Source organism: Heteronotia binoei, chromosome 6, assembly GCF_032191835.1.
Source record: "Heteronotia binoei isolate CCM8104 ecotype False Entrance Well chromosome 6, APGP_CSIRO_Hbin_v1, whole genome shotgun sequence".
NCBI lineage: Eukaryota > Metazoa > Chordata > Lepidosauria > Squamata > Gekkonidae > Heteronotia > Heteronotia binoei.
In genome coordinates, this window is record NC_083228.1 from 64,002,439 (window position 1) to 64,029,064 (window position 26,626).

At 43.2% G+C, this 26,626-nt stretch overlaps 1 protein-coding gene across 1 annotated transcript in view; it reads right to left on the reverse strand.

Annotated features, from left to right (window-relative positions):
• HABP2 (hyaluronan binding protein 2) overlaps positions 1-8,159 on the reverse strand; it is a 40,891-nt gene extending 32,732 nt beyond the window's left edge. Inside the window, 2 exon segments of the mRNA XM_060242671.1 lie at positions 5,567-5,574; positions 8,038-8,159. Coding sequence (XP_060098654.1) covers positions 5,567-5,574; positions 8,038-8,159 — 130 coding nt within the window.
• Positions 8,160-26,626: the final 18,467 nt, after the last annotated feature.

The window sequence follows — 26,626 nt, forward strand, 5'->3', positions numbered from 1 at the left end:
TTACCTTTTACAGCTTCCATTACTTTGTTTGTTAACCATGTAGGCCTTTTCTTATACCTGTTTGTTTGTGCCTTTCCTAACTTGTGGTATACATTTTATCTGAACTTCTAGGATTGTAGTTTTAAATAGCCTCCAAGCTTTCCCAAGCTTTTTGACTGTATTTACCTTTCCTTTCAGTTTTCTCTTCACATGCCTCCTCATCTCAGAGAATTTACCCCTTTTAAAGTTAAACGTGGTTCTGCTGGTCTTTTGGGGCAACTCTCTATTTATACAAATGGTGAAATCAGTAACATTATGGTCACTGCTCCCAAGCAGTGCCATCACTTTTACATCTCTCACCAAGTCTTGGGCATTACTTAGGACCAAATCCAGGATCGCCCCATCCCTGGTAGGTTCAGAGACCATCTGCTCCATAGCACAGTCATTGAGAGCATCAAGAAACTCAATCTCTTTCTCTCAACCAGAACACATATTGACCCAATCAATCTGCGGGTAGTTAAAATAATCTATTACGACACAGTTTTTATGTTTAGCCCCTATCTTTAATCCTTCCATCATATTATAATCATCCTCTATCTTTTGATTTGGTGGGCGATAACAAACTCCCATAGTTAAATTGCCTTTTGGGCCCTCTATTTCAACTCAAAGCATTTCTAGAAGGGAATCTAATTCTCTGATCTCAGTCTTACTGGACCGTATACCCTCTCTGACATACAGAGCCACCCCACCTCCAACCCTTCCCTCCCTATCCTTCCAATATAACTTATATCCAGGAATCACGGTGTCCCACTGATTCTTCTCATTCCACCAAGTTTCTGAAATTCCCACAATGTCTATGTTTCCCCCCAATACTAAACATTCCAACTCACCAATTTTACTTCGAACACTTCTAGCATTTGCATACCAACATCTATAATTTCCCAGGCAAGCTAGGCCCGCAACCTTCCTCTTACCGCCTCGAGACTTTGGCAGACAGTCCATACTGTTTGTCACCATCTCAGTGGACAACTCTGATCCATTACCTGGTAGAAAAGTAACAGCTAACCCTTCATCTCTTTGAGATGAGTCCTCCTGAACCAGAGACATTTCATCTCCTGTCGGCTTTCCCCCAAGATTTAGTTTAAAAACTGCTCTGCCGCCTTTTTGATTTTAAGCGCCAGCAGCCTGGTTCCATCTGGGGACAAGTGGAGACCATCTCTTTTGTACAGCTCCCGCTTGTTCCAGAAAGCATCCCAGTGCCTAACAAACTTAAACCCTTCCTCCTTACACCTTCGTCTCATCCACACATTGAGACTTCTAATTTGTGCCTGTCTCTCCTGCTCTGCATGTGGAACAGGTAGGACTTCTGAGAAGGCTATTTTGGAGATCCTGGCCTTAAGTCTCCCGCCTAGCAGCCTAAATTTTTCCTCCAGGACCTCACGACTGCATTTCCCCACATCATTGGTGCCAACATGCACCACGACCAGTGGCTCCTCCCCAGCACTGTGTATCAGCCTATCTACTACACATGCAATGTCCGCTACCTTCGCCCGAGGCAGGCAAGTCACCATACAGTCAGTACGCGGTTTTGACACCCAGTTGTCTACTTGCCTAAGGATCAAATCAACAACTACCAAGACCCTCCCTCTCTTCCTGTCCAGGGATGGTTCCTTGGAGCGAAAGGATTCCCACTCACCAACTGAAGAAGAGGTCCCTTTTGAGGGCGCATTCCCCTTATCCTCAGCACAGTGCCCTGTTCCCTCTCGACCCTCATGCTCCCTGGCAGCAATGGGGCTGCCATGTTCAGAGCGGGGCTCATCTAATATGCCCCCGAGAGTGCATAACTGACTGTCTCTGCTTCTCTAGGTCAGTCACCTCAGCCTCAAGGGTACAAACTTGTTCTCTGAGGACCAGGAGCTCCTTGCATCAAGCACACATCCAAGACTTCTGTCCTATGGGCAGATAGTCATACATGTGACACTAAGTGCAAAACACTGGAAAGCCCCCACCCCGCTGCTGGCATTCTATCTTAATGATAGCTTTTTATATATATATACACAGTCCCCTTTAAATCCTGTTGGTTTATGTGGCTCCCCTTCTGGAGGGTCAACTTACCTTATTGGGAGCACAAGGAAATTAGGAATCTGGGTTCCTGGTCCTTACACAGCCACCAGGCTAAGAGCCACAGGCCAAGAGCCCTTTAGCTCTCGCCCTTCGGCTCGCGCCTCTGGAAAGGCACAGCATAACAATGCAAAGAGGGTGGGGAACACAGCCACTCCTAATCAATCAGCAACAATCACCTTCACCTTCAGCCCACTCAACCAAACAAACAGCAGTTCCCCAGCAACCACAAACTCAGAATTTTCAGCAGTCACACAAACTCAGAAATTATCAGCAACTTCCCCAGCTGCTCACCCTTATATCAGTTATTCTCTGCTCTCTCTCAGAGCTTCTCTGCTCTCCAAAGTAGATGGTTAATTACTTTGGTTCTTTGACTGTCTTTTTCATTCATATAAGGGAGATGGTTTCCAAACAGTGAGGGAGAGCTCAAGGAAGAGGCAATATGATCAACAGCTCTAATAACAGTAAAGTGTAACGGTAAGGCTGAATGAAGGCTACTAATTGGTGCTTCCTTTGTTTTCTCTGTGTGATTCTAAAGAGAGAAATGTGAGAGTATGAAAAACAGGTTTCTGAATGTTAACCCAGTGAATATTTGCAGGAGTTTGAGGTGTATTTTTGGCTTGTTCATTAAACCAACAAATTGTTTCCCATTTCATTGTTCATTGTATTCATAAGCCTGAATTAGTTTCATTTTGACCCATCATTTAAACTCCAACATCCAGTAGTATTAGACATTCACATTCCCTAGATATTTTCCTGGGAACTTCTGTATCTATCTTTCTGATTCTTTGTATTATCACTATATTTCCTGGGACTTTGGTGCCATTGAATGGAAACAAATATAATTATAAACTCCAACACCAAATACTGTTCGCATGGGAAAATCTGGAACTTTCTTTCTGAAATTTTTCAAGGCTGTTATCAAGAGTGCCTCTATATTCTATGTGCACATCAGCTACAAAAACACCTAGCCTGACCTGTAGAAGTCTTTTTAAATAATCAGATCCAATAACATTTTGGATGAAATTCAGCAGGCATTGTTCATTCATAGAGGGTTTCCATACCTGAAAATTTAATTGTGATTCTAAAAGAATGTTTTTAAAAATACAATGAATTAAAATTTGCTGTTTGAAATCAGTGGGAAGCGATGTCTTTTAATATTAAAAATTGAAATGAAACAGCTACCTAAATCAGACACAAATTCATGCAAATTATTGAGTTGAGCTAAGAAAATAAATCAAGTTGCTGAATGAAGCAACAAAAATGTAATAAATTTTGGCACATTCTACTAAATATGTGCTCCTATTGAATTAATGTATAAAGTAGTTTCATGTGCCACCTGAAAATATTTAACATTGCAGGAAGTATTCCTTCCATTTTAAAATGATATAGTTATTTAATGAGAAATCCACACACTATATAATCATGGTAAATGGAAATGGATAATAGGAAAACCATGTATATGAACATAAGAATCTGTCTTATATTGACTTGATTCAGCCAAAACTCTGTTCATGTGTCTCTCTAGCCAGACTGTTGTTAGCATGTGCATTCCATTAGTCCAAATATTTATTGCTATGTCAACAGTTTTGAAAGGAACTTCAAAATTATATTTATAGTATTTGTATGTCACATGAAACCATAGTTAAAATTTATGGCTTCACAACCAATTCACATCCTACTTTTCAGATCCTGTTCTGATGGAGCCTAAGCAGGCCTGTAGCTATAAGGGGGCCTGTGGGTACATAGCCCCCTGACTGCTAGGCGGGTGGGCCCCCTGACCTGGGGCCCTAACCATCCTCCAGTGCCTCAGCTTCATCCTTCTCCATTCTTTCATCAACATACACAGTTGCTTCTGCTTGCTTAGGGGACGTGATTATACACAATTGCTTCTGCTTGCTTAGGGATCAGAAGAATTCTCTGATCCCTCAGCAAGTAGAAACAACGGGACACTTTCAGCACCCAGGACTGAAAGTTAAGCTCCGCGTTGCTTCTGCTTGCTTAAGAGCCAGAAGAAATTTCTGACCCCTTAGCAAGCAGAAACAACGGGGCACTTTCAGCGCCCAGGACTGAAAGTTAAGCTCCGCATTGCTTCTGATTGCTTAGGGGCTGGAAGAAATCTCTGACCCCTCAGCAATCAGAAACAACGGGGCACTTTCAGCACCCAGGACAGAAAGTTAAGCTTCGCATTGCTTCTGCTTGCTTAGGGGCTGGAAGAAATCTCTGATCCCTCAGCAAGCAGAAACAACAGGGTACTTTCAGCACCCAGGACAGAAAGTTAAGCTCCGTGTTGGGCTGACGTTGGGCTAGAGGGCACCTGCAAGAAGAGGCCATTCTGGCTCTCAAGCGGGGCGGCAGGAATAGGGAGTGGATGGCTCTATTGCAGGCTTTCTCTGCCAGACAGAGCAGGGTAGGGTAGGCCGGCGCACACAAGTGGAGGTCCCAGCTGCAGTCTGGGGCTGGGGATCAGCCGGGTATCGCTGGCCACCCGAGCGAGGAAGGGAGCTGCGCTTGGGCAGCTTCAGCTCGCCCTCCGATGGGAAGAAATCCAAATCAGAGGTCTTGTAGCCCCAGAAGTCAGCTGCGACTTGGTGGCCCCTTACACACACACATACCCCATCCCGCTGGGCTTGCCTAGCTGGATCATGCTACAGGTAAGGGCAGGAGACCGTGCAGTATGTATTTAAACCTCTGAGTGGCTCCCCATCAGAGCTGCTGGAAGAGGGGTGGAAAGAGATCACCTTGGGGCAACTGTGGGGAGGGGGGAGGCTGTATGGCAGCGAACTGGCAGCTTTCCTCCTCAGCAGTGGTAGGAGAGAAGGCCATGAAGGTTGGAGTCACTATGTGCCCCCTGAAAAAAATCAGCCCCCCAGTTCTTCAAATCCTGGCTACAGGTCTGAGCCTAAGTAACCATAGTTGGTGGAATATTTAGATGATTATCCTCACTATGGGTAGCTTAGCTAAACCATGGGTCCATCTAGCTCAGTACTGTCTACTCTGACTGAAAGTGGTTCTCCAAGTCCTGAGGTGACAAAGGTCTTTCCCAACACTTCCTACTTGAGATCTATTAATGGAGAATGCAAGGACCTATTGCATGCAAAACATGTACTGAACTACACCCCCTTGCCAAACCATTTACTTAGGTTTCTTTGAATCAAGGTAGCCCATAACTCCTGTAATTCTAGTAAAATATATCTTCATCCTGATCCAAAATACATCAATTACAATGAGAGTAGGACTCTTAAAGATAATTTATATTGAAAGTAATAACAATGGTCTCAATTTGTTTTGAAAACAGGTAACAGCAAGACTCTTTAAAATTTGTACAATACAATAATATATTCAAATCATATGACATTTTGCAAATAACCAAGAAGACAAAATAAGATGTGAAACTTTGTTGAACTTTGATCTACTTTTTCATTTGTCATTGCCCCTTTCCCCATAAGAAAGTGTGAACAAATACCATTGTAGCTGAAGAATTCAAGGAACGAGTCAGGATCTCTGGCAGACCATGCCTGATGTTAGTGGGTTTGGGTGTTGTATATTCACTGCTGTAATCATAATAGCAGTCATCAATTGAATCTGTCAGGAATGGGAAATAGACATAAACATGCATAATAAAAATGTCTCTTATACAATACCTTATTCTCTGGATGGGTAAAAGTTTTGATGGATTAGAATGATAGGCAAATGAAAGCACTATTTATATAAGATCAATTCATAAATTTGAACATGTTGGCAGTTTGATATCTATCCTGTCTTGAGATCTCAAACTGGATCATCAACAAACCCGTAGTTCATTTTGCTTTCACAATGATGTTGGGAAATAGATCAGCATTGACAATAATTACCTGTCCAAAATCATCCAATAAATTGACAATAATTGCCTGTCCAAGATTACCCAATAAATTTCATGACTGAGCAGATCTCTAGTTATTGACCACATTGGTTCCTTTACAATTGAAGTACTATCCAATCATATCCAGTAGAAAGTGATGGAACTCCAAACCAAATCTCATATTATTTTGGGGCCTGATAAAGTTACCACAATATGATTTTATGATGCCAGTTTTCTATGAGGCATATTTTATTTGAGTTACATAATGTTTATGCTGTCTGGTGAATTGTTAACTAGGTCTCAACTATGAGCTGGAAATAACAGCTCATTGTATAAATGTTCGTTGAAATAAACTATTTGCCATCCGGAATATATGTGGTAACTTTATCATGTAAGTAATATAACAACTACATTTCGGTCTTACAATGACATACATGTTTATCAGATGTTCTGATAATATTTATAAATTATTCAACATAATAGTTCAACAATCAATGTGATATTCTGCAATATTTGTTTTCAAATTAGTCTCAATCTAAATCTGTCCAAGTATATTTTACTCTGCCTAATATATCACTGAAGAACAAAGTCACATTTTAGGGCATAGTCCACATTCTATTGCAGGCAATAGCATAGCTTCTATTGATCTTAATAGTTTAGGACTGCATTTCAACATTTTGTACTAATGACTGGCATTTAGCTGCATTATTCAGAACATTTACTTTAAGATACTTTTATTATTGTTACCTTCATAATTCAGACTACTAACATATGGCCATGAGGCAATTGCAACTGCTTGTGGCCTTCAAGCAAAAGAAAAACCCTCATTAGGGAGTCCCTATAGAATACTTCAGGGTCCCAATCCCATTCATAGCAATGCTGAAACCACACTACTGGAATAATACTTCTACATAGATAAAGGATAAAGTGCAGATAATTATTCTAGTCCTAGTAACCATATAAGAGAAGGGACATATTCATGAACAAAGGGAACAAGTGGGAGATTCTCCTTAGCTTTGATCATGGTGCCACATTTCCAATATACAGGCACAGATCTTTGTTCATAACCATGGCTCTCAGGATACCCATTGACAAATAGCTTTCAGAACAGCAAAGTGAAGATGGGATGGCAGTTCTTTCCATAGACTTTTCACAGAAGTAGTTGATTAAGACGGGTCATCCGCTCTTTCCGGCAGGTGTCACTGCAGTTTGTTGGAACCACTGGTGAGTTTCAAAGAGCAGGTATGGTAATGAGGAGAGTGAAAATGCATACAGGGACACTTTTAAAAGCTCTCCCCTAGGGCTGGGCCGATGGCCTGGTGGATAACGCTTTGCCTTGAACTGATTATCAACGACATTATCTTAGTTTTCTCAACTCATTCATTCTGTTGCAGCCTTTATCTTTATTCTTCCTTTGCTTCTGATGAAAAAAAAAATACTTTTTTGTACAATGGATGCTTTATATTTCATATTAAAATAGAACTTTCTTTTTTTCTACGCGCCAACCCTGGTTTCTTGACGGAAAAAAAGTTTCACCTCATTTATCGTTATGTCAAGTCAAGACTTCTTTTCTTCGCTCATTATTTCATAAGAGTCGAGTCTTTGCAATATGAAAGTGCTGCAGGAGTGCACGCCGGGCTGAGGAATAAGGATCTCATTCCAAGATAAGGCCATTGTCTTCACCAAGAAAATAAAGTTTAATGCGATACAATAGAAAAGGGAAAAACAAAGAGAACGTTTGCCTGGAGTTCAGACTTCAAGCTGACATTGTGTGGAAGGATTTTGCAGAAGTTAGATTTTCTTCTGTTTATTTATTAAACTTTGTCTAAGAAAAGGTGTCTTTGGCTCCACATGTACTTTTAAGGTCTGCATGTCATTCTAATACTCTACAGATGAAACAAACAGGGCCTTTTCCTTGCATGAACAATAGTTCCATTTTTGGATGCTTTGAGAGCACCTTTTAGTTTGTAGTTTCTCCCCCTTGAGGACTTCTCCTTGATTTGTTTTGTCTCACCTGCCTTTATTAGTTCCTAATGAAACACTGGATGACATCATGTGAACTGACCACATGATAGCACCAGCCATTAGGAACTTACATTTTCTCACAGTTGTTAGTCTTTCTTTGTTCATTTTGTTTGAGCATTTCTTTTTGGATCATTTGCTCATTTTGTTCAGTAATTGGTAGTGAGAATTCTACCCACAAAGCTTTCAGAATCATAGGGTACTTTGTATTAAGATTCAGGTTACTTAAGTGAGCTATTTATTGACATGAACAAATTTCTGTGATGAATCAACCAAGATCTACATATTTACAAATGCGTAAATTCTGTGTGTCATTATGCTTGATTTATTGATGATGCTGTTCTATATTATTTCATATTCCCTCTCTTTGCTTGTGGACCTTTGGCTCCTTTACTTCAAGGACTGCTATTTACTTTGCTGCTTCAGATATGGAAGTTGTAGCAATGCAAATGTCATATTGTTGGTTAACTGATCTGAGCTCTGCCTAATCAATTGTTTTGTTTTTCAGAAGTGTCACAGAATATTTCACTTAATGGGATGGAAAACTGTTCCCATTTTCCCAGGGCCTTACACATTCCTACAACTTCATGATATGTTGCAGAGGTTATGGTGCAGCAACTGCCACCGGTCCACTCTTTTTATTTATTCATTTATTCTAGGGTACCCTTTGCGGTATGCAGGGCTTAGGGTGGCTTACATCAAAATAAAACAATATACATCAGTTATATAACATTAAAATACATTTAAAATACAATTAAGACTAATTCTAGTTTAAAACAATGCAGATAGCACAGAAGGGGAATGTTACCTCTCCCCAACTTCTGAAGGTAAGGGGTAGGGGAACTCGAGAGCACCAAATCATGTACTTTTATGCATTTCTATACAAAATTGTTACAACCATTTACATATCACACTGCCATTTGATTGCAGTTTAAAGTTATTCTACATAGTGGCTGTTTGTATGCCATGATATATTCATGTGTCCAACATGCAATCCACATGCTTTCTTCTGGGATATTATCAATGGCAGTGTCAAGCTGTCTTCTAAACCTATCTAAAAAATTGCTGAATTATGTACCACAAAAGTGTAAACCTTGGCCTAATTGTGTGGCTATCCAAATCCCAGTATGGGCTCAATCTAGTATTTCCTCTTAGAGAACCTGTTGAACACCTTTTCTTCAACATGGTGGTCTTACCACTTTGATTTAATCAGGACATCTTTCTGTTCTTTATTTTTCAGAAATATCTCCAAGAATGCCCCAGTGCAGCACACTACATAATATCAAATCTCTTCATTCACTTACAAATTCTGTCGCCAAACTGGCAACTGATTTTGAATTACAGTCTGGCATTTTATCACAAAATGTCTTTCTTTAACAATACATTCAAAGGTGAAATTAGTCTTCATTCAGAGATGAGCTTTTCATCTGCATGGTTATGCAACTGAAGAAACCTTGTAATCCTGCTTCTTTTTGAAATACTTCTCTCTTCATTGGTTTCTATGCACTAGTTAACCTCCTTTTCTTTACTTAAGAAATATTTTTGTTCAGTTCATTAAATTATTCATAACAAGTCACAGCATAAGTAAAGTAAAAGCAACTTTAAAAAATCTAAGCATAACTGATGCACAGTCTGTTACATGGATTTATTTAACATATTGTAGAATGAGATTTTTCACTTTGCAAATGTTGAAAAATCAACATATTTAAGGATGCTGTGATCCAACATTTGTCTCTGAAATATGACAATTACCCAAAATTTAATGATGCATTTTACATGCACATTTTCAGAGAATAACTTTTTTTTCCTGTGTAGTACAAAAAAGACTTTTCCCATGAGTGATAGGCAGACTGACTTTCACTTTTTAGATTTAAATCATTTTAAAAATGTATTTATTTAAAAAAAAATTATACTGCTCTTTTCTGTTCTATAAGGTCCATTAAGGTAACTTACAGTTAAAATAAGTATTATAAAAACATCATAAAAACAACTAAAACCAAACTAAAATGCACATTTAAAACCGTATAAAAACATACTTAAAACTTATGACAGGAGGGAGGGACCAATGGGGGTGTGTGTGCCAGATGAAACAAAAACTCTTCACCTGCCCATGGAAACCAGTGACAGAAAGGGACTGATGAATATAACTGGGGACAGATTTCTACTGTTTTAGTGCCACATAAAGGAAATATACTGTGTGACATCCTTTCTACACATTCCAAGTACAATTTAAATTTGTCCCAGTCCTTTTAGCCCTTGCATCAAATAAATAAGGAATAAATATCTTTTGCTTCTCAAGATTTGTGAATCAATGAGCTTCTAAGGCTACAAAAGGAAAGGAATTTAACTGCCTTTCTTTGTAATGGTATATTTCGCTTTAACTGGGCACCTTATCAAAAAGGATAAACAAGTTTGATATTTTGACATTTTTGTATTGACACCTCTTCTTTGGTGCCTCTGTATGCCTTTAATATTATTAGTTGGCTTCTTAGGAAAGTTATATACACAATTGCATGGCCTACTTGGTGACAAATCTTGCAATACATTCTTGTGATATTCTGTTAACACAGACACTGTTGACAGACGCTGTCGAAATGAGAATGTGGTTGAAAAGTAGGTTACTTAAATGAACTTACAATGACTGTTGAGAAATATATATCATCTCCCCTGGTGAATGAAAGATTGAGTTGGATATAAATACAGATGGAAAGACAGTTGAAGACTTTAGCACAGAAGCAGATGAAACTCATTTAACAAGGTACCACTGAGTCACAGCACCAAAGCACAAGCAGCTACTGTGCATGAATAAAGATGTTTGGCATGCAGGGATACCAGCTGTGTTCCCTCTAAGCTGAGTTAGCGTAAACTAGCTCACAGATTTGTAGCCTCCAGCTCACACATTTTTGTCTTAGCTCAGGAAAAATGGCCCCAGAGCACAATGATTTATGCAGTAACTCACAACTTTAATGCCAGTAGCTCACAAAGTAGAATTTTTGCTCACAAAGTAGAATTTTTGCTCACAAGACTCTGAAGCTTAGAGGGAACATTGGTTACCAGGTCCTACCTTCATGCTGGTGGGGGGATTTGGGTGGCATTTCTGAAAGGGGAGGGGATGTGATGACATCACATGGAAGTGATAAAGTCACATTGGGAATGTTGCACAGTGACACTTCACTTTTTGGACAAAGCTCTATTGTAAATTTGTCATCAAATCATAGAGTTTTGCCCAAGAAGCAGAGTGTCACCATCTGATAGACGAATTAAAAACTGATAAGTCACCGGGTCCGGATGGCATACATCCGAGAGTTCTGAAAGAACTCAAAGTTGAACTTGTGGATCTTCTAACAAAAATCTGTAATCTTTCATTGAAATCTGCCTCCGTTCCTGAGGACTGGAAGGTAGCAAATGTCACCCCCATCTTTAAAAAGGGTTCCAGAGGAGATCTAGGAAATTACAGGCCAGTCAGTCTGACTTCAATACCGGGAAAGTTGGTAGAAAGTATTATCAAGGACAGAATGAGTAGGCACATTGATGAACACAAGTTATTGAGGAAGACACAGCATGGGTTCTGTAAGGGAAGATCTTGCCTCACTAACCTGTTACAGTTCTTTGAGGGGGTGAACAAACATGTGGACAAAGGGGACCCAATAGATATTGTTTACCTTGACTTCCAGAAAGCTTTTGATAAAGTTCCTCATCAAAGGCTCCTTAGTAAGCTCGAGTCATGGAGTAAAAGGAAGGGGTCCTCTTGTGGAAGACGGTAAGCAATGGGGTGCCACAGGGCTCAGTACTGGGTCCCATGTTCTTTAACTTGTTCATAAATGATTTGGAGTTGAGAGTAAGCAGTGAAGTGGCTACATTTACAGATGACACTAAATTGTTCAGGGTAAAAGTTGTCCCCTTTGCACTAGTTGTTTTCGACTCTGGGGTGACATTGCATGATGACGTTTCCATGGCAGACTTTTTACAGAGTGGTTTGCCGTTACCATTTTTAATACAATACAATTATTTGTTTGCACTTACAATCACCCTGTATTTCTCTTTCCCTCATTTCATAATTCTATTTTAGGATATTCTCCACCATAGTATACACAGACTACAAGATATATTATTTCTTTCTGGAACCCCTTTTAACAAGGTAATTCTCCATTCTCTGGATCCAATTTGGGTAACTATTCTTGGGTGGAAGGGAAGACACCAGGGGTGGGGAGGCACTCACTCAGAGCCTCTTTCTAGAGCCCGTATTTTTCTCTGCAATGAACCTTATTCCTGGTTATAAAATAATTCAATTAAAACATATAAATGAACAACTCTAGAAGGAGTGTCAGTAACTGCTATTGGGGGTATGCCAGATGGGGAAAAAAAGAAGTCTTCATCTGCTGGTGAAAAACACCAATAGAGGAAGATGGACAAATCTCCCTGGAGAGGGAGTTCCAAAGTTATGGTGCTACAACCAAGAAAGCCCTTTCTCAAGTTGCCACTCATCTACCTTCAGATGAAGCAGGGCCTCCAAAGATTAATGGAGTCCAAAGATACATTCATATGGGAGGATGTGGTCTTTAAAGTATGTTGGTTCCAGGTAGCACAGGGTTTTAAAGGTCAGGATCAGCACCTCAAATTGTGCCTGGAAACAGATTGAAAGCCAGAGTAGAGGGTCCCTGCAACCACTCCAGTCAACCTCCTGGCTACAGCGTTCTATTTCAATTGAAGTTTCTGAACACTTTTCAAGGGTAGCCTCATCCATTTCCCTCCCTCAGAGGCAAGATTTTCCCTCTGTTTATTTTTCCCATTCTGACTAAGCAGCCCTAGTGGTCTGTTTTCTTTTTTTTTTTGAAGAACTTTGGCTCTCCCACACTGTGTCCATATGATATTTTATTGCTGGTTCAGCTCAAGGATCAGACAGAAGGGTCAGGATCATCTTTTAATTTAAACCACTGAAAATGGCACTTGAGGCTTTTTAAAATTCAAAATGAACTAAATATTTTATTCAATATAGAAGGGAAAGGTTAGGTGAAATCAGAGGTTGACATTTCTGAAGTAATTCAATATAGATAAAAAAAGGTAAAGGTAGTCCAGCTGTGAGGTAAAACCAATACACGCATAGACTTTAGTTCTTGTATTTCAGGTTAATGAGAATTTCTTAAGCTATTCACAGTTACTTAAAATTTTTATGCTGAGAGGCTTTTGTTCCAGTGTTTTCCAAAATACTCCAGTACACTTTCTTTAAGTATTCTCTGACTCTTTTGATCTCCAGAAGGCTGGTACACTCTTTCTAGTACCCGAACCCTTTCTTTTGAAACACCAGTACTCATCTTGAGTTTTTAACTGACTTTTAAGCAGTAACTTTTAGGCAGTATCTAACAACATCAGACCACTCTTCAGTGCTAACTCCCTGTTTGACTAGGTAGGAAAATTCTCTCACTAGAAGATCTATCCCCTTTCTTTGGCCAGAATGGAAGTCTTAGCCTTCTTCCCAAACTTCCTTGCTAACTTTTCCCCAGTTTTCCAGCTCAAATCTCCCCATGTCCTCTCCCAGCAGCATTATATAGATGTCAAGAAATTTGGGGGACAAGTTGGTGTTGGAATGAGTCAATCAGCATGCCTGGACATTAGATAGGGGCTACATCACTCTAAGTGTGTATAGGTGTTGTGAATGTGATGCCTCTCATTGTCTTCACCTGGGAGCTGCCTTCTGACCCCTCCTTTCTCTCCCTTTTAGGGGGTGTGCAATTTTTTAAATTCGTATTTTTTTTTTGTTCATGTATATTGGACCCTCAAAAAATTTTGGGATTTCCAAAAATTGTGGATCCAGATACCAGTAAAGTATTCAGATCCAGCAATTTTTGGAAGTCTTGAATTTTTCAAATCCAATACCAGGCAAAGTTCTCTCTAATTTCCCCCTACCCCCCACTGAGTGGAGCAGTTAATGTCCTGAACAGAATATGACTACTGTAACTTAAAATGGCTCCAAATTGGTGGGCACTGCAATAATAATAATAATAATAATAATAAGTTTTTATTTATACCCCGCCCTCCCTGCCAAAGCAAGGTCAGGGTGGCTTACAAGGCATGATATAAAATATAATGGCATAACAATAAAACAAAATAATACAATCAATAAACAGAAAAATATAAATTATACAATATATAAGTTAACATTAAAATCATTAATCTAAAAACAGTATAAAGGTGCTACCGTCGCAGTATATACAAGATGGCTTGATGATAATTCCAGGCTTGATGATAATTCCAAGATCCTTCATGGCTCCAAATTGCTGTTTGATGATAATTTCAAGATCCTTCATGGCCCCAAATTGCTGCACGGGGCTTCCTGCGTTGATGAGTGGCCACTCACACACATGACTTAGAGGGAACACTGCTACCAGAGTGACCAAGGCCAATTCAGTCCCATAAACAGGCCTGAAACCAGCTTGGAATGGGCCCAAATAATCCATTCAGGAATCTTTGAAGTATCTCTGAATCTCTGATTCAATCACCTTTCTCAAGAATGGTACATTTGAAACTGGTAGTTATTCAGTTCTCCGGGATCCAGAATAGGTTTTTAAGGAGTGGACACATCACTCCCTGCTTCAAGATAGGAGCAACTACCCCATTCCTTAGGGAGGCAGTTAGTGTCTCCAAGAACTGGTCTGCCAGCCCCTCCCAGCAGATTTAAGCAGCCAGGACAGGCAAGGGTAATACAAACAGGTGGTAGGTCTTAGATTTCCAGGAATACTATCCACATCCTCAGGCTGCGCAAGCTAAAAGGTATTTCATATAACTGGCACCCTAGGACCATCTGATTATGTTGCTGCTACTACAGAATCCCAGTCAGAAAGGATAAAGAGATTTTCTCTGCAAGATACTTAGCAAAATCATCACAGCAGCCTGCAGAGCAGTCCACTCCTCCTGTAGGTTAGAAACCAATAGATTCCCTGACCATCTGGAAGAGTTCTGCAGGTCTATTATGCATACAATAGTGATAGGAAATATTGCTTCTTTGCCACCATCACTATCATGGAGTAGGCTTTCAAATGAACTCTAGCCTGTGCCATTTATTGTTGTAGGTTTTTTCTGTCTTTTGTAGATAGTGCTAGTGATGGACAGGTTAAGTTCTGCCTTTCCCTGAGAGTAGCTAGTGGGAGCTGAAGGAATGTTCGGCTGTGGTCAGACGAGCACTTTGATTAACATTGTTGTAGTTCCCTTCCGGATTTAAAGTGCATGGTCAGATAGCAACATCTGCCTCTCAGGCTGTTCCCCAGCCATTGGCACCCCATTCTGACTCATCTTGAAATCTGAGTTTTGTGGATTTCAGTGCTTTCAAACTGCTTTTCTAGATGGCTGAACTCCCCTGTTGTGAATTCAAGCCAGATGGGAAGTGTGAACCATCCCATCCATTTCTGCCCCTCCCCTTTTTGATCAGGTAACGATGTGTTCATAAGTGCATAATTACCACTTGGTTGTCAATCACCACTTGTATGCTTCTGCACCCAACACTTTGCCAGGATTGAAAGTCCCTGGGAAGTTATTTTTGAGCAACAATCCCCACAAAAGCTCTACTGTTTCTTGGGGTTGGAAAGTCATGGAAATGGTCCTTAGTTAGGCTCCCACATTGGCAGGTAGCCTGGGGAGGCTGGCAATCCTACTTCCCATCCCAATTACCCCCATGCAAATTGTGTTAGCAGAAAAAGAGTTGCTGTTTGAGAGCATCCTATGATTGATAGGATAACTGCAACGACCTCTCGGAGCCCTTCCCAATAGGCACAGGTGTAAAGCAAGGCTGCGTTCTCGCGCCAACTCTCTTTACGATCTTCTTTAGCATGATGCTTCAAAGAGCCGCAGTAGATCTAGATGATGACGATGGTGTCTACATCCGCTATCGCACTGATGGCAGCCTGTTCAACCTGAGGCGACTAAAGGCTCACTCCAAGACAATGGAAAAACTCATCCGAGAGCTACTATTTGCTGATGATGCTGCACTCGGTATCAGCTCTGCAGCATATGACGTCCTGCTTTGCAGAGGCTGCCAAGCTCTTCGGCCTAGAAGTTAGTCTGAAGAAGACAGAAGTTCTCCACCAGCCTGCACCCCAGGAAGATTATCACCCTCCCTGCATCACTGTGGGTGAATCAGTTCTGAAGACAGTCCAGCAGTTCAGCTACCTGGGGTGCATCATCTCCTCAGATGCCAAGATCGACAAGGAGATTGACAACAGACTGGCAAAGGCAAACCGTGCATTTGGCCGACTGCACAAAAGAGTGTGGAGCAACAAGCATCTGAAAAAAGGCACAAAGATCAATGTTTACAAAGCGGTTGTGATGACAACCCTCATCTACGGCTCCGAATCGTGGGTTTTATACCGTCATCACCTGCGACTCCTTGAGCGCTTTCATCAGCGCTGCCTTCGCACCATCCTCAACATCCACTGGAGTGACTTTGTGACCAACACTGAAGTCCTCAAGAGGGCGGAGGTTACAAGCATCGAAGCACTGCTGTTGAAGACGCAGCTGCACTGGGCAGGGCATATTTCTAGGATGGAAAACCACCGCCTTCCCAAGATTGCTCTGTATGGCGAACTTTCCACCGGCCATCGAAATAGAGGGGCACCAAAGAAGAGGTACAAGGACTCCTTGAAGAAATCCCTTGGCACCTGTTGCATAAACCATCACCAGTGGTCTGACCTAGCCTCAGATCGCAAAGCATGGAGGCACACCATCCACCAGGCTGTCTCTTCCTTTGAGAACGCATGCATAGCTGGTCTTGAGGACAAAAGGAGATTGAGGAAGAATCGCACTGCTACAGCACTAACCCCAAATCAGACTTTTCCCTGCAGCCACTGTGGCCGGATCTGCCTGTCCCGCATTGGTCTTGTCAGCCACCAGCGAGCCTGCAGCAGACGTGGACTACTGCACCCTTCCTAAATCTTCGTTCGCAAAGTCAAGCCGAGAGAGAGAGATGATTGATACAATGGATCCTGTGTAAGCTAGGATACCAAACGCACATCTCCAGATGGCTCTCCTCTACCTGCCCTTCAAGTTTGTTGATAAGAGGGTTTACAGGATCTGAGTTAGGGCTCCCCAAATAAGGTACCCTCATCCTCCATTGTTTCCAATGGAGGGGGGGACAGCAAAAAAAAAAAAAGGATGGGCAATAGAATCTCAGCAGAACAGAATCAAAGCCCCTCCACAGTAGAAACTGAATCTCCACAGTAGAAACTGAAGGTGGGGAGTATTTTTGCAAATCCAGCTGAATCAGTGCAATGTGCCCAGCGAAACCAGTGTCACTATGGTACTGTAGACCCAACAGGACTAAGGAAACTGTTTTTGAAGAAAATGTCAGGCACAGGTTCAAAAGTGTATAGAATGGACCCCCTACAAGCTACACACACCAAACACACATGGAACCTCTCCCTGTTGCCTACTTCTCTACAATCTATCCAATCTGGGGGCAGATTAAATTTTTGGGACGCAGTTACAGACCGCTGGAAAAGACAGATGCAGTTCTTGGAGTCTATGGAATGACTCAGGAACAAGCCAGTGACATCAAACTCACAGGGAAACTTCACTTGGGCAGACCCCTCCTACCAGCCACACACTTGAAGAAATGCAAGTATTCCTCCTACACTTGCAACCCCCCCAAGTCTCCAAAGACAGATATGAAAAGACAGCCCTCCTTCCCCCCCGGCAGGAAGGAAGGCGCCGTGAAAGGTGGGTCCTCATGCGTGCAGCAAGAACAAAATGAAGAGGAGAGGTACTGGGGAAAGCAAGAAAGAGGCGAAGGAATAAGCAATGGAGCTAAAGCTTACAGAGAAACAGGGGAAAATAGACCGGTTTTGCCTGTCAGCTTTTTTTCCCTTTTGGGAACTAATCTGTGATTTTGGAAAATTTCCATAACCTTGAGGTTGTGACTTACCACTTAATAAATAATACAATATTTTTGGACAAAAAATGTTGCACATTATTTCTATAATTTTTGTATTGGTTTGTTAAGGACTAATTCTGTCACAGGAGTCAGTGGTACACGGTGCTTACGTTTGCTCACCTGGGGATTGGCATCTCTACTTACGAGTTGTTGAACTTCCAACTTCTTCAACATAACACAGAGCAACCAAAGGTTCAAGTTTACCTTTTCTATACAAACGACCTCTGAAAAGATCGTGCAACCAACGGAAGATCTGGGTTGCTTTCACAGCCATTGGGAGCAGCCATGTTGTTCTGCCTGCTCCCCTCTGCCCCTATTCAGCCTTAAAGGCACAGACACACCATCCCAAGTGGAGTCAGAAGCCTCCAGAGGTGGAAAGGCACATAGTGGCTGTGGAGATGGGGCTTCCCCCCACCGGCCAGCTGACTGGGAGTAGGAAGGAGCCTGGGAAAGCAGGAGAACCCCCGCTGGGACCTGGTTAATTCTTCTGTACTGCAGAGGAAAGGAAACACTTGTATACAAAGGTCATTTTGTAGAAAAATAGGTGGTGGTGCTCATTAGCATAACTCATTAGCATATGCTGCCCCCCCCACCAGTCAAAAGCAACCCAACACAAGAAAGGAGAACCCTGAGTGATTGAGGCCGGCTTGTGCTGGCTAGAGATTCAACCAGCCCAAGCAGGCCTTGCTGTCCTGGGTTGCCCCCCCCCACCAGTCAAAAGGTCAGCAAGCCACCCGCTGCCCAAAATCACATAAGAAGTGGAGAAAGGATGGTGCGGGCTTCTCCAGGGGTTAATGAGGATTGCTGGGGACATGGAAAAGCTCCTGGTGGCTGCCTGGCTGCCCATTCTCCTAATCCAGGGATTGCCATGCAGCTGCACCTATTATTCAATGGACAAGGTAGATGAGGGGGAGGAGGAGGAGGGTGCCATCAGAAAGGTCAAGGAGCTGTGCTTCTGTGAGCTCCTGTTGAATCTGAGGCCTGCTTGACTAGCCAACTGGGTCAAACCCAGTTCTTCAAAGGCAGATTTGGAATAACAGAAAGGCAAACATGATGAACTTTCTGACAGCGGCTCCCCAAAGTAACCCCATGACAGCTTGGTGGGCACTAGATAAGCAACAGAAGCATGTCCACAACATTCACAGCCCCCCCCCCCCCCCACACACACACCAGGGCTGGAACACACAGGTCCAGAGCATACCATCAACCACAGTGAATTCTTCTACTGTATAGAACAGGGTTTTCCAAACTTCACCCCTGCTCCCCCCATGGTCTGGTTATTTTTACACTTCTCCTTCGTGGTCCACTAAAATTTGGGGGTGGAGCCAGGAGACTTTGGAGGTGGAGCCGGGAGACAGGAAATGATGTACAAACAAGCCTAAAAGTCTTGCAATATAATTTTTTAGGACAAGTAGGAGATGGTGGAACTTTGCAATGCAATTTTAAAAATAAAAAATCAAGAAGAAGCACAAGGATCACACAGCAGATAACAGAAAATATAAAATGCTCTCATCCTGGGAAAACATGAAATGGCAGCCTGGGAAAACATGAAATATCAAGGCATTTCAAGCTTCTCCCCCCCCCCCCCCCAGGTCTACTCAGATTAGCAATGGCAAGGAAGGAAGGAAGGAAGGAAGGAAGGAAGGAAGGAAGGAAGGAAGGAAGGAAGGAAGGAAGGAAGGAAGGAAGGAAGGAAGGAAGGAAGGAAGGAAGGAAGGAAGGAAGGAAGCAACCTGAAATGGCAGTGCTGGGAAAACATGAAATGGCAAGGCATCTCCCCCCCCCACCCCAGGTCTAGTCAGATTAGCAATGGGAAGGAAGGAAGTAGAAAAGACTGACAGAAAGAGAGCGGATGACTGACTGACAGAAAGAAAGAATGAATGAATGAAAGGGAGGGGGAGAGAAAGAGAAAGGAAATGTGAAGGAAAGGGGAAGGAAAGAGTGAAAGAAAGGAGGGACAAAAGGAAGAAAGAAAGAGAAAAGAAAGGGAAAAAATGGAAAAAAACGGGATGGGAGCAACTCACTTTTAGAAATGCTGACTCTTGCTGCACAAGCGCCTCCTTCTCCCTCCCTTCCCCACCCCTGGTATATTTCCAGCTTTGTAAAGCTCCCTCCCCCCGCCGACCATCTCCTCGGCGAGGAAAACAGAGCTGAGATAATTCAGGGCTGAGGCATGCCGCCGGCATTTCGAAGGGACCACGCCTGGAAAGGGCGTGTGGCTGATCCCTTCTTCACACTTCCCCCTCCCCAAGGTCTACTCTTCAGTGGGGAAGGGATCAGCCATGCACCCTTTCCAGGCATGGTCCCTCTGAAATGCTGGCGGCATGCCTCAGTGCTGAATTATCTCAGCTCCATTTTCCTCACTGAGGAGATGGTTGGTGGGGGTGGGGGGGAGCTTTACAAAGCCGGATATTTACCAGCGGTAGGGAAGGGAGGGAGGAGGAGGCAGGGGCGCTATGCCACGGGGGAGAGGTGCAGGGGGAAGGTGCGGAGGTGGGGACAGATCGCCCGATCAGTGGGAAATCGGCACTGAGCTCATTCTACGCTGGGCCAAGCCGGCCGCAGGTCAAACAGACTGCAACCGAAAAGAGCGCATGGCTCCTCCCTCCCCAGCACTTCCTGGATGGGAAGGAAGTGCCGAGGAGGGAGGAGCCATGCACCCTTTTCAACCATGGTCTGTTTGACCTGCGGCCAGCTTGACCCAGCGCGGAATGAGCTCAGCGCTGATTTCCCACCGATCAGGCAATCGGTCAGGGGGGAAGGGCTTTGCACAGCATGAAATTGACCTGCCTGCGGTGAGGAAGGGTGGGAGAAGGAAGCATGGAGGCATGTGACCAGGGAGAGGAAGGTGCGATGCGGGGAAAGGTGGGGGGAGGGGCGTTCAGGGGACTGCAGGCCCTGTGGTCTGGCGTTGAGGGCTCCATGGCCCAGTGGTAGGTCGTGACCCTGCCTTTGGGAAGCACCGGTATAGAGAAATGGAAAGACATGTTGAGCTGGCCAAGCAATTCCCAAGTCTGCAAAGGCAGGTTCAGGATGACAGAAAGACAGACATCCCCAGAGTTTTGACAGTGGCTCCCCTAAGTAATACCATGACAGCTTGGCAGGCACTTTTTGCAAGAACTGGAACTCAGCAATGTGTTCCACAATGCTCCCTTAGACCCAAATATATAGATCCTATGGTTATAGCCCACCCCTAGGTGAAATTTCATGTTATTCACCATTAGTGGAATACATTGTACACAGGGCTTTTTTTGTAGCAGGAACTCCTTTGCATATTAGGCCACATACCCCTGATGAAGCCAATCCTCCAAGAGCATACAGGGCTCTTAGTACAGGGCCTACTATAAACTCCAGAAGGATTGGCTACATCATGGGCATGTGGCCTAATATGCAAATGAGTTCCTGCTACAAAAAAGCCCTGATTGTACAGATAAGAGATTACCTATTGTTAATTGTACAAATGCAATGGAAAGGGGGCTTACTTGTATAGGCAGATGTTTGTTGAGGTAGGCGTTCGCTGAGGTGGATGTTGTTCTGAGAAGTAGGTGTTGTGTTATGAGTTAGGTGTTGGGTGAAGAAAACTATCCCTATTTGCCAGAGGTGGCCATCCTCCCATGCAAGAGCCAAGGGCGCAAGTCTCAGGCCAGATGCCAGATCACCTAGAGAGGAAGAAGAATGGAACTCAGAGGGAGACAACAGGAAGGCCTGGATCTTACCCTGTGCGGTCCAGAGATGGACAGATGAACAAGGCGACACTGACCTTGAGGAAGGCCAATTTACCCACCCTGGCTGAGTCCAGACAGGAGCAGTGTGGGCTGAGAATGTCCTGACACATGTGGATCTCCCTGGCGGTGGACTCAAGCCCCATCTGGGAGGTGGAAGGCAGTGCAGTCCCCCAAGGGCCTAGACCTGGTGCTGGAAGATGCCAACGCCTACCTGGATGCACTGGAGTGCAGGAAGGACTCACTGCTGGATAAGCCCCACACACCCTAATCTCACTGAGTGGTGCCGAGCTGGGCAGCCTGGGAGGCTCCCAGCAGGAGGGCCCCACGCAGCACTTCCTGAACCTGACTGACTTCTCCCCAGAGGGCATGGCAGTACAGCTGGATGGCAGGAAGCTGAAAGTGACAGCCAAGTGGGAGACCAAGAGCCGGGCGCTGGGCAGCAGTGGAACAAGGTCTATTTATACTGTTTGGAGGGGGGATGAGTGCCTGCAGGTTGGGTCTCTTGCCATTTTACTTTCATTTTTGTGACATCAGAAGTGATATCATGCCCCATCAGTGCCCCCCCCCCATTTACATTTTCTGGGTAAGGGAGTGCCTGGCACTCTGCAACACAGGGGTCACTGGGGAGGATGTGGAAATGTTTCCAAAGTGTGAGCTGGAAACGAGGTTCCAGGATTGGACAGAGTAGGATGACGGTCAGTTTCTTTCTGGTACTGGGCTAGCAGGTACATTAGCACATCTGTTTGTGAGCTTTTTAAAAAACATTATATGATTCACTTCTGGAGCAATGGCTAAACTTGTTGCTGAATGAAACTGGATTTTACTGGTTCCTCTGATTGCTATAGGGTTTTTAAAATAGCTATAAGCAAGCATACGTCCTGGAAATTGAGTAAAAATATTTTTAATATTAGATAAATAAATACAGATATTAGTGATATCCTTCATCTATACAATTAAGTAGATACAAACTGCTTCATAAAGATACAAACTATTCCATGATCACCACATAGAAATCACAAGAACGTCTGGAATTATACTTACATTCCTTCAGTTAAAATAAGAACATGTGGCAAATATACTTGGAATGAAATAATTACTGGAGCAAACCAGAATATATTAAGATAGCAAATTCATGAAATAATTTAAGACCAAGTAAGATGATTGGTCCAGCAAGTTTAGTACTGCCTGCTGCTCAATAGGTTCTGAGGCAAAGGTTACTCAAAACACCTGCTTCACTAGCTTCAAAAAAAGAACTTAGAACTGTCTTCATTCAAAGCATGTAAGCAAAGATAATGTCTACTGATGATGTAGCAAGGTACTCTTAGGAATTTGCTCTCACAGACGGAAGGAAGAGACGGACACAAGGGTTTGGGTAACTAAGGGCCACTTTCTTTATTATTAAATTAACAAGGGCTATAAACATAACAGGTAGCACGGCAGGGCCAGGGGATAAAATACCCCTCCCCTGCTGCATGACAGGCGAGCCACCATGCCCCTAGGTATAGCCAAAAAGCATGGCTCGTACCCGGCCGGCCTAGCAAAGGTTATGCCCTGGAATTCCAGCCCCCATCCGCATGGCTGAAGGGTGGATCAATCCATGCAAACCCGAGGCAGTCCGCTTCATCACTCAACTAGTCCGCACGGGCCAGGAATGATTTAGCTAAACTCCGTGCCCCAAAACTGAGGTGCTATTGGTGCTCACCGAGCTGCATAACAGAAGTTATGCAGAAAAGCCAGCCACCATGAGGCCAAGCCTCTGCTTAGGCAGCTGCGCCCACTAAATGCCTAGCACTTCCTGAAGTCCAAGTTTTAAGTCATCCAAAAAAGCGTTGTTTTCCTTATTGGAAAGATGGACACCATCAATCCAGTATAAATCTGTGCCCAACCCCCCACCCCCAAGGGCTCTTTTAATTTCTAAATTGGCTTTGCGGCGAGCTCTCTCAATTGCCTGTGGATCCAATGCCCCACACCATACCTGACGTGGGATCACAGCCAAACACACAATCAAAACCTGAGGCCAATGACTCCTGTAAGAACATAAGAGAAGCCATATTAGATCAGGCCAATGGCCCATCCAGTCCAACACTCTGTCACACAGTGGCCAATATATATATATATATATATATATATATATATATATATATATATATACACACACACACACACACACACACACTGTGGCTAATAGCCACTGATGGATCTCTGCTCTATATTTTTAACTAAACCCCTCTTGAAGGTGGCTATGCTTGTGGCTGCCACCACCTCCTGTGGTAGTGAATTCCACATGTTAATCACCCATTTTATCCGTTTTAACCTGTCTGCTCAGCAATTTCATCGAATGCCCACGAGTTCTTGTATTGTGAGAAAGGGAGAAAAGTACTTCTTTCTCTACTTTCTCCATCCCATGCATTATCTTGTAAACCTCCATCATGTCACCCCGCAGTCGACGTTTCTCCAAGCTAAAGAGCCCCAAGCGTTTCAACCTTTCTTCATAGGGAAAGTGTTCCAGTTCTTTAGTCATTCTAGTTGCCCTTTTCTGGACTTTCTCCAATGCTATAATATCCTTTTTGAGGTGCGGCGACCAGAACTGCACACATGAGACTGCACCATCGATTGATACAGGGGCATTATGATACTGGCTGATTTGTTTTCAATTCCCTTCCTAATAATTCCCAGCATGGCATTGGCCTTTTTTTTTTATTGTAAACGCACACTGTCTTGACATTTTCAGTGAGTTATCTACCACGACCCCAAGATCTCTCTCTTGGTCAGTCTCTGCCAGTTCACACCCCATCAACTTGTATTTGTAGCTGGGATTCTTGGCCCCAATGTGCATTACTTTGCACTTGGCCACATTGAACCTCATCTGCTACATTGACACCCACTCACCCAGCCTCAACAGATCCCTTTGGAGTGCCTCACAATCCTTTCTGGTTCTCACCACCCTGAACAATTTAGTGTCATCCACAAACCTGGCCACTTCACTGCTCACTCCCAACTCTAAATCATTTATGAACAAGTTAATGAGCATGGGACCCAGTACCGAGCCCTGCGGCACCCCACTGCTTACTGTCCTCCACTGCAAAGACTGCCCATTTATACTCACTCTCTGCTTCCTATTACTCAGCCAGTTTTTGATCCACAAGAGGACCTGTCCTTTTACTCCATGACTCTCAAGCTTTCTAAGGAGCCTTTGACGAGGAACTTTATCAAAAGCTTTCTGGAAGTCAAGGTAAACAACATCTATCAGGTCTCCTTTGTCCACGTGTTTGTTCACCCCCTCAAAGAAATGTAACAGGTTAGTGAGGCAAGATCTTCCCTTACAGAACCCATGCTGAGTCTTCCTCAATAACCCGTGTCCATCAATGTGCCTACTCATTCTGTCCTTGATAATGGCTTCTACCAACTTTCCCAGTATTGAAGTCAGACTGACTGGCCTGTAATTTCCCGGATCTCCTCTGGAACCCTTTTTAAAGATGGGGGTGACATTTGCTACCTTCCAGTCCTCAGGAACGGAGGCAGATTTCAATGAAAGATTACAGATTTTTGTTAGAAGATCCACAAGTTCAACTTTGAGTTCTTTCAGAACTCTCGGATGTATGCCATCCGGACCTGGTGACTTATTAGTTTTCAATTTGTCTATCAGTTGTAGGACCTCCTCTTTTGTCACCTCAATCTGACTCAGGTCTTTCAACACCCCTTCCAAAATTAGTGGTTCTGGGGCGGGCAAAAAGTTCTTATCTTATAATAATAATAATAAGTTTTATTTATATCCAGACCTCCCCGCTGAGGCAGGCTCAGGGCGGCTAACAAGCCATGGTGTGTACCATGATTATAATACAATTCATATGATAAAATACAGTTAATAAGTACAGTTAAAACAGTTACATAAAATTTTAAAACCACAATAAATTAGGGGTGCTACATTTCAGTGAGATCTTCCACAGTGAAGACGGAGGCAAAAAATGCATTCAGCTTCTCAGCCATTTCCCTTTCCTCCTTCAGTAATCCTTTTACCCCATGGTCATCCAAGGGCCCCACTGCCTCCCTGGCTGGTTTCCTACTCCTAATATATTTGAAGAAATTTTTATTGTTGGTCTTTATGTTTTTTGCAATATGCTCCTCATAGTCCCTTTTTGCCTGCCTGATCACAGTCTTGCATTTGATTTGCCACAGCCTGTGTTCCCTTTTACTAAACTCACTTGGACTGATTTTCCACCACTTAAAGGAGTCCTTCTTACCTTTTACAGCTTCCATTACTTTGTTTGTTAACCATGCAGGCCTTTTCTTATGCCTGTTTGTGCCTTTCCTAACTTGTGGTATGTATTTTATCTGAGCTTCTAGGATTATAGTTTTAAATAGTCTCCAAGCTTCCCCAAGGGTTTTGATCGTATTTACCTTTCCTTTCAGTTTCCTCCTCATATGCCTCCTCATCTCAGAGAACTTACCCCTTTTAAAGTTAAACTCCTAATGACTCGAAAGTCATTCTTGGCCTGCAGCACAAGGGCTTTACCCTTGAGCAAGCCTAGATCGTTTCCTCCCAAATGCATCGCCACAACATGTGGTGGCAAAACATGAATGTTTTCAAAAAGCAAAGGCAACAGGCCCAAGCAATGGAGACCCTGCTGTCCATACCATTCTATAGTAGCCCACTTGCTGAGCCCCAGCTGTGACTCGGCCAAAGTCCTCCTGGCCCTATGGGCAGCCCAGAACACGAAGCTGTGCCCGCATATGAGGACGTATTGTCTCTCCCCATGGACAACAGCACCTGAGAAAAGAAGAAAACAGTGAATAAACACACCCTCAATAACACAGCCTCCTCAAGAAAAGACAACTAGGAGTGACCACCTTACAAGCAAAGTTTAGGTGTCCCACTAACTGCTGCAACTCCTTCAAGGTTGCTTTCTGCCGCAACAAAAACTGGGCAACCAGCCCCTGGAGCCTCAAAATTCCCCCCCCCCTGGGAGGCAAGTGGTTTGCTGCAAGGAATCTAGTTCAACACCTAAGAATGTCAATTGC